This window comes from Carica papaya, chromosome 3 (assembly GCF_054855325.1).
Source record: "Carica papaya isolate Zhongbai chromosome 3, ASM5485532v1, whole genome shotgun sequence".
Lineage (NCBI taxonomy): Eukaryota > Viridiplantae > Streptophyta > Magnoliopsida > Brassicales > Caricaceae > Carica > Carica papaya.
In genome coordinates, this window is record NC_142311.1 from 4,795,610 (window position 1) to 4,811,397 (window position 15,788).

Genomic DNA, 15,788 nt, shown 5'->3' on the forward strand with positions numbered 1-15,788 from the left:
CGAGCGACGTCGCCGGAGCACGGCGACCTGAATTTTGATATTGGCCGAAAGGGGCTCTAGGTCTGATTTAGAATTTTTTGGGACACGTGCAGGTACCAGTAGTGCATTTCAGTTTTTCGAGAAAAATTAAAGAAAATTAGGGACAGCCCGTAAGCGCACTGTAGAGTCAATTTCAGACTCCGAAACAAGTAAGGACCCATCACCCTATTTTCTATCACGGTATTAAAGCTTAATAAATAATTAAACGGTATTTTAAGACTTTATAGATGTATAATTGATTGAGGTTGCTAATAGAGCTCGAGTCTGATACAGTGTTGGTCTGTTGTTGTTTGATCTAATTTTCAGTATTAAATGTAACATGATGTTTGATGTAATTATGTTATGGTCTCGTATGCATGAATTATGGTTTCTTTTATTATGGTTTGTATTATGGTGAACCCGATACTGTGTTGTCTTGTTTGGTGTCAATTACTGGTTTACATGTTGTGTATGATTGGATGATTGAGATCAATAAGATAGATAATGTGGACAGCCTGACTAGATATCCTAGAAGATGGTGGACGGACTGGGTCCGTAAGGAACCTATTGGGAACGTGGTCTCTCATACTGGACGGGGTATGGAAACCTTATGTGTTTTGGTACCCATACCGGACGGGGTATGGGGACGGCCCGTTTCACCCTCATACCGGACGGGGTATTGAGATTCATGGTTTTGGCGCCTATACCAGACGAGGTAGGAAGACGGCTCTGGAATCAGATTATTAATGTTAATGGTTCACGGGTAGCAGGGACCCCTTATGGATCCCCATGAATACTAGTAGGCTGGTAAAAGAGGAAAATATGTTGTTCAATGATTGAAATACAAAGGCATGGTAAGTGTTATATTATAAAGTCTATATGATTTCATGATGATGATAATGTTATTGCTTTCATATGTTATTTTCATGGATCTCACTGAGGTAAGTGGACAGTAAAGGTTTTTATGTTAATAAACGAGTTCGTTATAAATTATGCTCCATTGGTCATTTTTATTTTCTACCCACATTTACTTCCGTGGCGGTGAGATAGTGTTGTCTTTACTGAACTGGTGTAGCTCATTCCTTATTTAACCATTTCAGATCAGGAAGACGTCGTTCCCGAGCCCGTTCCGCACGAAGACGGCGAATGGGACGCCTAAAGACTTCATAGTTATATTTATAGTTCTTATTTCGAGTATCTCTTTTAGTTAGTTTGTTCCTTCATGTTTTGAGTACGTTTTGGTTATTGTGTAAGGGATGTTAATCAAATTTTTATTACGCTTTCGCATTTGAGATTTTTAATACATACATTTCATTTAAATTTCTGGGGCCGTTACAAACTCTCACTTGGGGGAGATTGAGCTTCTTTACTTTATCCTCTTTTGTCAAGTCTTCTTCCTATAAAAGTATAAATTGTAACTCCCATGGCTTCTCCTTGCTTTATTGTGACTGTTCTACCAAGTGAGACTCAAATTCTTCAAAATTATTAAGAGAAGATCCCAATTGGGAAGAAGTTTCCTTTTGCAATGGGTGAACTTCTTTTTGTCCCTATCCATACAGTCACATGTGTGAATCACACATGGTTGCATGTGTGATGCATGCCAAGGGGGATCAAGGCCATGATCCATATGATAATAATAAAACTTGACAACTTTCGAATAGATATAAATTAAAAATTGAAAGGAGGATTATTTTTCTAATCCTCTTATATAATTATGAAGAGTTTACAAAAATAACAAATGAAGTAAAATAAGTAAATCCTAAAAATAATATATAAAATTAATATACTCTCATTTTTTTACTAAATTAATTAAAATAATTAATTTATTTTTAATATAAAATAAAAATAGAAAATGATAAAAATATAAAATTAAAAATCACCCTTGATCAGGCCAAGAGGATTGTATCTTGATTCTTCTTGGGCTAAATTGAATCTCTTGTTAAAGCTGCGAGTATCCTCAAGCTTGCGGGTTGTCATGTGGGCTTTAAAATCACTTCCGCGTACATTCATGGATAGGCCTTGGTAATGATCTGGATTAGGAAACAAGCAAGGGCCAAAATACTTTCCTCTTTAGAATGGAACTCACGGGAAAAATATTTTCCTTTTTCATGGCTAAATTCTCCTTTCTCGCAAGTGCAAGTGCTTGTTTGCTATCCCTGCATGCGCGTGCGCATGCAAATGCTCTTATAGGCTAGCCTACGCGCGTTAGGCTTCTCTGTTTCGTGCGCGTGCATGTTACCTGCGTCTGCATGGCAATAGGCGTCCTTTGGGATTCCTACTCTTTGTGGGAATCTTTTAGCTTGCGATTCTCTTCCTCCCACAGACAGGCACTAACTTGCGAGGTGCGATTTGGGTCTATGAAATTTTTTTTGTGTAATATACAGTCCCCAATAGAAGATGTGTAAATAAATAAATAAAAAAACTTTCATTTTATAATAAAATAAATTAAATTAGAACTTAGGGTTTAAATAAAAGAAATTTTAAAAATTAAGAATTTTTTATAAATTTTAAGGACCTAAATAAAAATGTGTGGGAAAAAAAGGGTCAAATGCCTAATTAAATAAGAATGGAAGAGGGGCAAAGAGAAATCAAGAAATAGACGGTCAAGATCGCACTATTTGAGAGACCCGACAGCTTGAAATCACACCTGCTTAAAAGGCCTAGATTGAATCTTGCAAGATCGGATAGCTAGGAAAATTGGTATTTAGAGAAATAAATTAGGATTTTTCTCTTCATTCAGCAAATGAGAGCTGAAAATGAGAGAGGATGAGAGATGAGTCGAGTGGGTGAGAGAGCAAGCCGAGTTGAGTGAGGGTCGGGCCGAGGAAAAGAAGAGAACACCGCCCGAGATAGAGAGAGAGAGAGAGAGAGAGAGAGAGAGAGACGAGCAAGGGAACAAGAATGAGAGAAGGAAACGAGTCCGAAGAGGAAGGAGACGTATAGCGGAGGTGGAAGGGAACCGTGACCAAGAAACGTCGCATTGCTAGTGGATTCTGAAGCTGTGTTGTACGCGACGCCGGAGTTCCGAAAACAAGTAAGTTTCGTCCCTTTCCATTTTTTCAAGATTCCCTTTTCGTATTTCACTCTAACCGGCTGTAGGTGTGAAACCAAATCACCTAACTGTTGCAGTAAGGGAGGAGTGCTCTTGGGGAACCAAGGAGACCATTCTCCCAAAGCTATGAATCGAACCTGAGGCTGTTTCAGATTTTTTAGGCACCGAACCTGAACCAAGTGAGTTTTTTTTTCCTTTTCAGCATGAGTTCTTAATGGAAATGGGTATTAATATGTGTGTGTGTGTGCAGGTTTCAGGAGCTAGAGTGCTCACCTCGCCACAGTGAGTGTGAGAGTCTTCTCAAAAAAACCAAAAATCATCTCCGGTGGTATAAATATGAAAACTTAAGGTTGTTCCGGCCTTCACAGCACCCAAACCGAATTAGGTGACCTTCGGTTTTCTTTTTTGTTGTGAAATTTTAGTAAATATGGATGATAATACGTATTTATGTGTATACGTATAGATTTTAAAAAATAAATCGCTCACACCTACGTAGGAAACTAAAGTGGTGGCTCGTCGAATACCAAAGAACGAGCTTGTTGTTGGTAATTACTCAAAACGGCCACTATTAGTAAATTTATTTTCGTCAATTAAATCGGATTATGTTTATGTATTGTGATTATAGGCTGTCGATCAAATGGAATACAATCTATTTGAGGAACTTTGGTAAGTATTTCCTCATTCCAAACTCGAATTAGGATTTTAAGAGCCTATACATGTGTATTCTTTAATTTGTGTGTATTTTAGTAGATAACAGATACTGACTTGATTCCTTGATGAAGAACAGAACTTGGACATCTTCCGGCAGTGGGAACTTCTAGGAAAGAGTTTGGGACACTCAATTTTCTTGTCTTTGTATCATTGGACATGGTTTCATTTGACCATGTGACATATGACGAATGAGCCTTAACTTGTTTGAAAATCATAAGGAGATGGAAACCAAAAAATTTAAGAACTGATAAATGTTTGAATGTATGATAAGGAATAAAATTTATAAATGAAAAAAAACCACCAATAAAGTGAAAGGTTGAAAAAAGAAAACAACGTAAGAAAATAAATAAAAGTAGAAAATGAATTAATTATGGTTACAAAACAAATTAACTTAAATATATTTAAAGGAAAATAGAATAAAAGGGAAATAAATAAGGAATTGGAAAAGGAGCGAAAGTGAGTGACTAGTGTGTGGATCCTGGATATATTTTTCGTTTAGTCTTAATCAAGGAGAGGAATATGTGGCTAAAGTTCAACAGGTATGGTAAACCTGCACATGGATAGAGTTTGAAACCTAGTTCAGACGTGAATAAGTGTTTGTGAACGTGGGTCACCCAGCAAACACAACTGTTATGGCTAATGTGAGATTTTATGTGTATGTTATCCACGTGATGAGAGGATCTATTTTGCCTCTCCTCGACGATGATATAAATGGTATCGCGCGATAAAACCTTAGAAATGACATTTCAAGTGTATATATGTTCTTTTGAGTGTTTGTGGTGATATTTCGAGACCATAAATGATATTCGAGTGTAATTGAGAAATTCGGTCAGAAACATGTAAAATTATAATGTCAGAAACATTTGTATTGAAGAAGTAAATTCTGGTAAAAAATAGTGAAAATTATAAATAAATTTTATATTAAAAATATTACTACTACATTTATCTTATATTGTGTATTTTTGCATGATGTCTGATCTAGATTTTGGAAGAATGAGAATACTTATTGATTTGGTGAATTTCATTAAATTTTACTTTGATATTTTTCAGATGAGAAAGAAGAATCAGTACCGTTGCCGAATGAGTAGAACTTGTGAAAGGGTTCCAATTCATGTATATTTTGTTCATATTTTCAAATTTTTCGTTCTATTTTGTTAAACCTTAAATTTTAATATTATATTTTGTATATATAACTATTGTATATATCATATGAGATGTTAGATTTTGTATTAAATGTTTGAGCTGTGCATTTATATGACTTGTGGGCTTATTGTATGAAAAATAGTATGAGTATATTTGCGCTTTCTTATTGAGTTGAGGCGCTACATTTTGGCCTACCCATGCTCACATCGGTATATGCTAGATGACAATATGCCTATATCCTAAATTCAATTCAATAAAATAAGACAATTATATAGAGAAAACTTCCATCCATAATTATATCAATATCATTCAAGTGTGAACTTAAATTATTATAACATATATAAAGTAGGAGCAATTCTCTTTATTTATTTCATTGCATGCATGCATATCTACAATGTTGATGGAATCTGGATAGTTCAAAACCTAAACGCTGGCTAAGAAAATTTAAATGTGCATGTATCAAACCACTAAATTTAATTACAGGTATTTATTTTAATTATTAGAAAACAACTTATAACTATATATATATATATATATTGAAAATTAAAATAATATTTTATTGTATATAACCATATAATCCACTAAATGCAACTAAAGGCTAAAATCGAAGACAGACACATAAGATATTTAAAAATTATGACGCACATCTAAATACTAAAAGACCAAGTAACCGGTGGTAAAAGAAGAAGAATTTATTATTGTAATACGTTAATGGTTATAAATTGAATTATATATTCTCCTATAAAACCAAATTATTATCAACTAAACTTGAAATTTCATATTATCTTCATTTTCATAATTTTTTGATAAAATTTATTCTTCGATAATTGAACTGCATGTGAATTTATCTCAATAAAGTGAATCTTTAAAAATAACATAACTCAAAGTAAAATAATAATTTCATAAATACTGGGTTGGATGGGGGATAATTTAGTAGCTGGCTAAGTCAAGAAAGCCCACGGTTAAACTTCTTAATCTGGTCTCTCAAAAAGTAGCCCATCAAATGCGCACACAGCTAAAAACAACTAGAGAAGAAGAGCACCGAAAATGGAAAAAATGAAAATGAGAATCTCTGATGTCTGATGTAATATACTCCTCTGTAATCGAAGTCTTATTTCAAATTTCGTCTAATCAACAATGATTCACATACTGACTTTGAAAAAGAAAAAACAAATTGTGATTATCGAAGAAAAACGAAAGTTCAAGCACTACTGGTTGATGCATTTGCAGTTCCATCTCCAAAGCGAAGTTCATTAAGTTGATGCATAAGCTGTTCCTCTCTGCTCACAATTCCAATCATGCTTCCTATCATCTGTCTCTATAAAAGCAAAGTTCTGGTTCCTTCCAATCATCCACCGACTCACTTCCCTCAATACTAATTTGGATGAAATCGTCATCGTCCCCTGACTCTGTTGGGAATACTGGGTCGAGCTTGAACCCTTCTTCATCGAAGTTCCAACCACTTATTCTTCTTTCTTCGGTGATTGGAATCAGTGAATCGTCCTCATCTACAAGGCGATCACCAACTCTGTACGAAGCCTTCATATCCTTGAGCCGTTTTTCGACGCTAGGCAATCCACTTAGCAAGTTTTTCACGAGGAAATCTGCGCCTCTGCAGTTCTTGAAGAAGGAATGCTTCAAGAGCTTATCTGCAGTTGGTCTCTTGGCTGGATCTTGATTAAGACACGAAGCCACCATGTTCCTGAAAGCCTTTGAGAACTCCTTGCCAGTCTTGCTCCTTGCGTGATCCGAGAAAGGAAACCGCTTGGTTATGTTGACGACCAAAGACTTTGAAGGCAGAAAACGAGACAGAGGAGGTCTTCCATGAGCTAATTCGAGCGCCGTTATGCCAAAAGACCAAATTTCAGCCTTGAGATTGTATCCAGTTTGCGAGTGTATAACCTCAGGCGCAATCCAGTAAGGCACCCAGGCCACATCAGCGGAAGACGGCAATGCTGAGAACGAATAGTCCGACTCGTAAATTGAGGAGGAGACGCCGAAATCAGCGAGCTTGACAGACCCATTTCCGTCCACAAGAATGTTCCCGGCCTTGATGTCTCTGTGTAAGCAGCCCTGGTTGTGGAAATAAGACAATGCGTTAAGGGTTTCTTTCAGGACTATTGCAATGCATTGCTCCGGTAGACCGTCGGGGAAGGAAGAAGAAATGATCGAGTGGAGGGAACCGGAGGACATGAAGGGCATGACAACCCAAAGATGGCGATCAACGGTGAAACAACACAGAACGTCGAGGATATTGGGGTGGGAGTGAAGGGACATGGTCTTTGTTTCACGTCTAATGTAGTCAAGATGAGTTCGAGATCGAACCAGATCAATGGCCTTGATGGCAACCACAGTTGAGTCCAATGGCAAGCAAATTGCTTTGTAAACCTTGGCACTGACGCCCACGCCAATTTCGTGGAGGATATCGTATGCATCTAGGTCTAGTGGGTATTCAATCTTCTTGGGGTCTTCTAGTTCTTGATGAGCCATAACTGCAATTCTTGATCTTTTGGAGAAGATGGATTAGGGGAGATAAGGTTGAGGATTGAAGTCGAACAGAGAAAAAGAAAAGTGGGGATCTTTTTTGAGCTTTGGGAGGGGAAGATAGTATTTATATCGAGAGATCGTAAGAGGATGCATGTGAATGGCAATTGGCTATGGTTACCAAATATATAGAAGAAAATTTTATATGCAGAGAAAGTAGTTATATATTATTTAATAATTTTTTAACTTTTTACTGTTTATCTATATATCAATATATCAAATAGTTAGTTGTTTTCCAGTTATTCAGTTAAAATCTTAAAGAAATCAAGAGATTGAAAAAAAAAAAAAAAAAAAGAATCTTTAAGAAAAAGCGTCTCAACGACAAGCTCTCAATAAATAAGAATATTTTTTTAATTTTATTTAAATAGATAAAAATTAATTAATAATATATTTATTTAAATTTATATTTTACTATAAATTTATTAAAATCTTATTATTTTCTTTACCATAGTAAACTCATTATGTTTCAATCATTTGAACTTAACACATTCGATTTTTTTTTTCTTGTAATATATATATTTAAGCTTCAAAATATAAACTAATAAAATTTTGTATATTTAAGTCCATTTAAATTTTTATTTTCAAACTATTAAAATTTAAGTTTATATTATACTTCTCTTTTAAATTAGAATTCCAATCGTAATTTTAAAATTTTCTTTCTCTTTTAAATTAGAGTTTCAATTTTAGTTTCAAATTTATTATATTATTTTCTTATTTTTCCAGTAGTTCTTCATTTTATTTTATTTAATCGTATTTAAACTTTTCATTCGTTTTTATATACCTAATCATCGCGTTTTTATTCCGTAAAAAAATTCTATCATCTTATGTTCCTCTACTTCTACATATGAGTAACTCAGAAAAATTGTAGTATAAATTTTTTTACTTATATAATTTTTAAGATTTATATAGATATTATAAACATTAATAAAGTTAATGTTAAAATGACAAGTCTCAACCCTTTTCAAATAATTCAAAGATCTTATAGTGCATGAACTTTGGGAGCTTGTGGTTGAGACACTTTTTCTTACAGACTATTTTTTTCAATCTCTTGATTTCTTTAAAACTTAAACTAAATAACTAATCGATAACTAACTTTTTGATACGATAGGTAGATGATCAATAAAAATTTATTTAAAAAAAAAAACTGTTAAATAATATATAACTACTTTAACATACATATAACTAATTTTTTTTCCTATATATTTTGGTGCCCAATTGCCATTTCATGCATCGTCGATATATCACTGACTACAATACTATCTTCCCCTCCCACTTTTCTTTTTCTCTCTTCGACTTCATCCTCAACCTTATCTCCCTTAATCCATGTGCTCTAGAAAATCAAGAATTGCAGATATTGCTCATCGAGAAGTAGAAGAGCGCAAGAAGTCTGAATACCCACTAGACCCAGATGCATACGAGATCCTCCACGAAATTGGCGTGGGCGCCAGTGCCAAGGTTTACAAAGCCAAATGCTTGCCATTGGACTCAACTGTGCTTGCCGTCAAGGCCATTGATCTCGATCGATCTCGAGCTGATCTCGACGACATTCCACGTGAAACCAGGACCATGTCCCTTCTCTCGCACCCCAATATCCTTAGTGCTCTCTGTTCTTTCACCGTTGATCGCCATCTTTGGGTTGTCATGCCCTTCATGTCCTCTGGTTCGCTCCACTCCATCATTTCATCTTCCTTCCCGGACGGTCTACCGGAGAAATGCATTGCAATAGTCCTGAAAGAAACCCTTAACGCATTGCGTCATTTGCACAACCAAGGCGACCTGCACAGAGACATCAAGGCCGGTAACATTCTTGTGGACGCAAATGGGTCCGTCAAGCTCGCTGGTTTCAGCGTCTCCGCTTCAATTTACGAGTCGGGCACTTCGTCCTTGGTCTTGCCTTCTTCGTCCATGGTATTCACTGATGTGGCCGGGATGCCATACTGGATTGCGCCTGAGGTTATACAAACTGGATACAGTTTCAAGGCTGACATTTGGTCTTTTGGCATAACGGCTCTGGAATTAGCTCATGGACGACCTCCTCTGTCTTCACAGTCTTTGCCCGTCAACATAAACAAGCGGTTTCCTTTCTGGGATCAAGCAAGGAACGCGACAGACAAGAAGTTCTCGAATGCTTTCAAGAAAATGGTGGCTTCGTGTCTTGATCAAGATCCCGAAAAGAGACCCACTGCAGATAAGCTCTTGAAGCATTCTTTCTTCAAGAACTGCAGAGGCGCAGGTTTTCTCGTGTGCAACTTGCTGAGTAAATTGCCTAGCGTCGAAGAACGGTTCCAAGAAATGAAGGCCATGTACCGAATTGGTGATTACCGAGAAGACGAGGACGATTCACTGAGTCCATCCATCAACGAAAGAAGAATAATTGGGTGGAATTTTAATAAAAAAGGGTTGGAGCTCGACCCAGTATTCGCAAAAGAGTCAAGGGACGATGAGGATTTCGTCCAAGAAAGGACTGAGGGAAGTGAGCCGGTGGATGATTTGAAGGTGCCGGAAAATATTGAGATTGAGGAGGAAGGAAGAAGCGAGAGAGCAGTTAGTGGGACTGAATTACGCATCGGTGTTAATAAAGAAATACTGATGAGGGGTTTAACGGGACTGATGGCAAGTTTGGAGGATCAGAGACAAATGTTAGAAAGCATGATAGGAAGCAGAATCAGAGAGGAACAGCTTACGCATCTACTTAATGTACTTTCCTCTCGATTAGAGAGGTTGAAGATTGAATTGGAGTTTGAGAAGGAAACAACCTTTGCTTTGGAGATGGAAAAGGAATTTCTCGAGATTCAGATGTCTGCTACTGCAAATGAATCAACCAGTAGTACTTGAAACTTTTGTTTTTTCTTCGACAATCAAAATTAGTTTTTTCTTTTTCTAGTTCAGGATGTCGATCTTGGTTGATTACACAAGATTTGGAATAAGACTTTTGATTACAGAGGACTATATCAAATCAGAGATTACACAAAATTTTCGGAGCTCTTGTTTTCTAGTTGCCTTTTTTGAACAATTGTGATTGGGCTTAAAATTGAAGTTTAACAATGGGCCATCTAGTTTTGATATTGGTCAAAAGCCATGGGCTTCTTGACTTATTGAGATTATTATTTCACTCTTGAGTTACGTTTTTTATTTTAAAGATTGACTTTATTGAGATAAATTACCCAAAACAAAAAAATAAAAATAAAAAACAAACAAACAAACAAACTGAGACAACAAATAGTTATTCTGTTAGCAACAAAATAACTACTTTCATAAATTCAGTTAGGAAAGAATGAAATTTTATTAAATTAAGATAATATGAAATTTCAAGTTCATTTGGTAATAATTTAGTTTTATAGGAGACCGTATAATTATAGTTTAAATCCTATAAGATAAAATACTGAGAAGAATATAAATATATTTCATTAACCTATGTTATTTCCTAGAGACTATATTATTTATCTTCCACAAACATAATTTTTTGTTAATTTCAAAATTTCAAGAATAAAATTGTCATAACTATAATTTAATATAATTACATATTATACATTTCAACAATTTTTTTTTTTTTAAAAAAATACACAAATTAATCTTTAGAAAAATCAGGATCATGAGCTGAGGCTCAGACTTAGACGTCAGTCTTTAAAATTAAGCACAACCATTAAAAACCTCCAACTGCAAATCTCACCTTCGTAATACCCAAAAAGTAGTGCATCCTTTTTAAGACATTAATCTGTGAAATGATTAGTTTAGATTGATGGATGGGTCGGTCTGTCTTCTCTTAGTAAGTTGATAGAATGTTTTATCATCAAGAGAGAAAAAAGCCTACGTGATAAAGCAATTATATAAACGTAGAGCAATTAGAAAATGCTACATATATATATATATATATATGTATAATATAAAAATTAATAAAAGCCCAACTGAGATTGTAATGGTGGGTTTCAAATTTCTATAAGAAAAAAAACCTAAGAGTGGAAGAGACGGCAACGTGTTACACTGCGGGTAAACCCTGCAATTTGGGCTGTATAACCACATAAAATGAAGACCATATTTAGCATGGGATGAAGTCAGTTAATTGGGCGATAGGTTTTTCAATAGATCTTGGCTAAATGGGGCAGTATCTTTTGTCTATCTCCCTTAGCTTACCCTATTTTTCACTAGAAAATACCAACCAATCAATCTTTCTTTTCAAATAACATTCATCTTCTTCTTCTTCTGACATTTCTCAATCCCCTCCCTCGTCTGCTTTATTGAAACAAATAAATTTATAATCTTAGATGTAATAAAATTATATAATTACGTCATTTAAAGATGCAAATTGATGACTTACAATATGCTATATGTAACTAAATAAAAAGATATTTTATATATATATATATTTTATTGAAAGTCATGATTTTTTATGCGTTTCAAGGATAAGTAACTGAATTACATAACATGGTTTTGTTAATTCTTTTTTTGTAAGTTTATGATATATGTTATGGAAATTCAAAATAAATTCACTTATCATTTAAAGAAATAATATGTATAATTGATTATTGACAAAATTATGTAATTAATTATGTATTTTGGTGTTTGTCGACTTTTATCGCACTTTATGTGATTATATAATTTTAATTTTATCTTCTACTAATTTTTTTAACTCATTTTAAATACTCTAATTTAATAAATATGTTTAATTTTAAAAGTGAAACTAAATTATACTAACTAATTTGCAGTAGTTCAAGAAATAATTGCACTTAGTCCCCTCATTCATTGATAGCATTCCGTTAAGGACAAAGTGCCATTGTATAAGCAGACGCTTTTTGCGGTCAATTTGAGATCCACATTAGGATTTCTTTGGGGCTACTAATATTTATTATTAAATATATATCTATTTTTTTTTATTATATTAATGAAACTTAGGAAAGAAGAAAAATACTTGCAAGCTATTTGTTTCACGGTATTATTATATTTAATTTTTAATAGAAATTTTATATTTTTAAATACTATTTGCGTGTTAAATAAATGCTAATGTTTTGTGAAAATTCATTAAAAATTGTTTTTACTTATTAATTTAAATTTCAAGATAACCAAACTTATGAAATCAATAAACTTTGCAATTACTAGTTTCATGAGTGAATATTTTTCCTAAAAAAAATCAATAAACTTTACATTTCTTACTATTTTTTAATTTAATGTTTTTTCTTTTTTGTTCATATTATTTTTCTTATAGATCAAAATGAACTTATCTAACTTTCTACTGATAATCCAATTACTTTCTTTACTTTAAAAAATTTTGATTTAAATTTAATAGAGGAATGATCTTGTTGGTTCTCTAGAGAATAACTTTATTTATTTGCATAACAAAAAACATCGATGGATTTTCTTAATCAAATATAGTCTTAGTAATTTATTTAACTATATTATAAATATACTATTCTTTAGTCACTTTGTTTGTTTGTTTGTTTGTTTGTTTATTTCTTAGTAAATTGTTATTATTGGTAGTATGGGAACTTATATGCAATACGATGATGTTGTTATATTATAATTTTAAAAATAATTTGGAACTCTATATCAAATTTTATACCAAAAATTATAGAGTAAGATCAAATTCTATGAAAATTATTATATTAAGATCAAATTTTATGAAAATTATTCTGATCTTATCATTCATTCAAAATATCAAAATATAATTAATAAATATTGATTGAATGTAGTAAATCTAATTCTTTTTGTAATAAATTTGACAAGATAATATTTGTTTAATTATAAGAGATAGAAATTACTTTTTGAAACTTTCTCTAATACATAAAAAATATTCAATTAATACATATATATTTTATTTTTTGAGGGAAAAATGGTGCAACATCATTTAATTACACAGGTTTAGAACTATCATGCAATCCAAGTTATTGAAACTATCATGTACAATGTAATTAACATGGGGATTTGCAAAAAGTTCTTTATACAAAGGTATGGGCATTTGTATTATAACCTCTACCAATCCAAGATATTGAGACCAAAACATAATAACAACTTTAAAAAAAATAAAATCTTCGACAAGCAACCTAATCTTAGAGTTAAAGGCTAAATGAGAACTTAAAAGGTTAACAACATGCTATGAATCTCCCTTAACATGAATCTATGTGAGACCTAGGCTAGTATCAATTTGCATCCCATCCACCATAACTTATGCTTCAACAATTTTAATTGTCCTCGAGGTTGGCACCCGCCTCATTCCAACAAATATATTAACATTATCGTTATCTCTACACACCACATTTTAACTTGTGCACTAGCTCATGCTAACTGACGCATCACAATTTATCTTGCGCATATCTTGTTGCGGTAGACACCAACGTTCATTACTAGTTTACTTGCCAATAGATCCTAGAGCAATAGTCTAGCATATGAATTAAGGTCGATAGAAATGTAACTTCAGTAACCCATCTTTCATTTCTAGATAATTTAATCATCTTTTGTCATTGCAATCAAAAGAAACTATAAGAAATTATGAAGAGTATGGAACAATCAAGTGGCTAGTTAGGTTAGAAATTGAAAATACATAAGTCTTCTATCATATTCAGCAAAAATATTAAGAAAAAAGAGCAAAAAGCTTTTAAAAGAATTATTAAGTTGAAAGATGCTATAAGTGAAATAAAGTATCTGGGTCTCCCATTATTCCAGAGTAGAGTCACATAAGAAACTTTTGAGAGACTTATAACCAAATTTAAATCATAGCTTGTAGAATGGAAGGGTAAGTTACTTTCATATGTTAGCATGTCTACTTTAATCAAGTTAATCATAAACTCTATTCCCTCTTAAAACTTGTTTACATTTATCATTCCCTAAAAAATCTAAGATAATATAGATGAACTAACGACGAGATTTTGGTGAAATTACAAAGAATTGAATAATAGGAGATTTACTCCGATTAGCTGGTCTAATTTTCATAAACCTCGATCTCTCCGAGGTTTAACTTTCATGAAAATGTTTTAATATGGCATTAGTTGGCAAATTGATTTGGAACTGATTAATGATTAGAAATGACCTTTGGTAAAGTGAAGTAAAGCTAAGTATTTAAACAAGCCAATTTCCACTCTATACTAAGGGGTAGAGGAAATTCTTTTTCCTAAAAAGGTCTTATAAAAATTAGAGATATAATTAGAAAAATATCATTTATTCATATTGGTAATTAAGATTCTATCTTAATTTAGAAGGAACTTTATATTCCTAGCTTAGATGGACTTGTCCCTGTACCTAAAGATAGTTCTAGTAGTATTCTAGTAAACTAACTTATTGATCATATTATAATAAAATGATATGAGCATCAACTAGATAAAGTTGTAATACCCAGTTGGGTATAAAAGAAAAAAATTATAATAATAAAATCTATATATAATTAATTAAAAAAAAGAGAAAAAAAAGAAAACAAAAAAAAGAATAGGCTAGAGGCATACACGCCTCTGGAAGCAAAAGAAGAGGTCTAGTTATATGTACATATACATATATATGTGTGTATATATATAATATAATAAAATAAAATAAAACAGAGAGAAAAGAGAGGGTCAAGTGGCTAGAAGAGAGAGGGAGGAGTGAGAGATAAAGGTCGCGACCAAGAAAGGGAACGGCGAGGGAGATCCAGAGAGGAAATGGGTCGCGTGGTGTTGCACAACACCGCAACTGAATGAGAAAGAAAGAGGAGGAAGGTTGCACGGGTTGTGCGATGTGGTGGTGCGTGACCGGAAGAAAAAGGAGAAGAAGAAAGAGAAGAGTCATGGTTAGGTAGAGAGAGAAAAAGAGAGAGAAGAAGAAGAAAAAAAAAGAAAGAAGAAAAAAAAAGGGAAGAGAAGCTGCGAGAAAGGAGGAAGAAGAAGAAAAAACGAAAAAGGAAAAAAAAGAAGAGAAAAGAAAGAAAAAAAAAAAAAAGCTGCAGGAAAGGAGGAAGAATAAGAAAAAAAAGGGAAAAAGAAGGGGAAAAAAAGAAGAAAAAAAAGAAAAAAAAAACGAAAGAAAGAAAAGGAAAAAAAATGAGAAAAAAAGAAAAAAATGAAGGAAGAAAAAATGGAAGTGTGGCGACCAAATATAATGGTGGTGCGTCACATGCGACAACACGCGTGGTATATTCAGTGACATGCAAGTAATGGTGCATGGTGACATTGGTGACTGAGACCGCGTGTCACAAGGTAAAATTCAATTCTAATTTCACGTAATATAGTTTCTACAATTATTTATAATTTAATATATGTATTTTCTATTATAAATAAGAAAAATTATCTAAATAGTATTCGAATTTGTGAGATGATCGTAAATCGAGCTAAAAAAGATTCTCAAAGCTTTTCCGATTACAACA

General features: G+C 33.3%; 1 protein-coding gene and 1 pseudogene across 1 annotated transcript; one reads left to right on the top strand and one right to left on the bottom strand.

Annotated features, from left to right (window-relative positions):
* Positions 1-5,981: 5,981 nt before the first annotated feature.
* On the bottom strand, positions 5,982-7,574 carry LOC110815841 (serine/threonine-protein kinase BLUS1-like). The gene has a single exon (XM_022043798.2). The coding sequence runs from the start codon at positions 7,412-7,414 to the stop codon at positions 6,233-6,235; it is 1,182 nt and encodes a 393-aa protein (XP_021899490.2). The 5' UTR covers positions 7,415-7,574; the 3' UTR covers positions 5,982-6,232.
* Positions 7,575-8,680: 1,106 nt separating this feature from the next.
* Positions 8,681-10,441, top strand: LOC110815840 (serine/threonine-protein kinase BLUS1 pseudogene; annotated as a pseudogene).
* Positions 10,442-15,788: the final 5,347 nt, after the last annotated feature.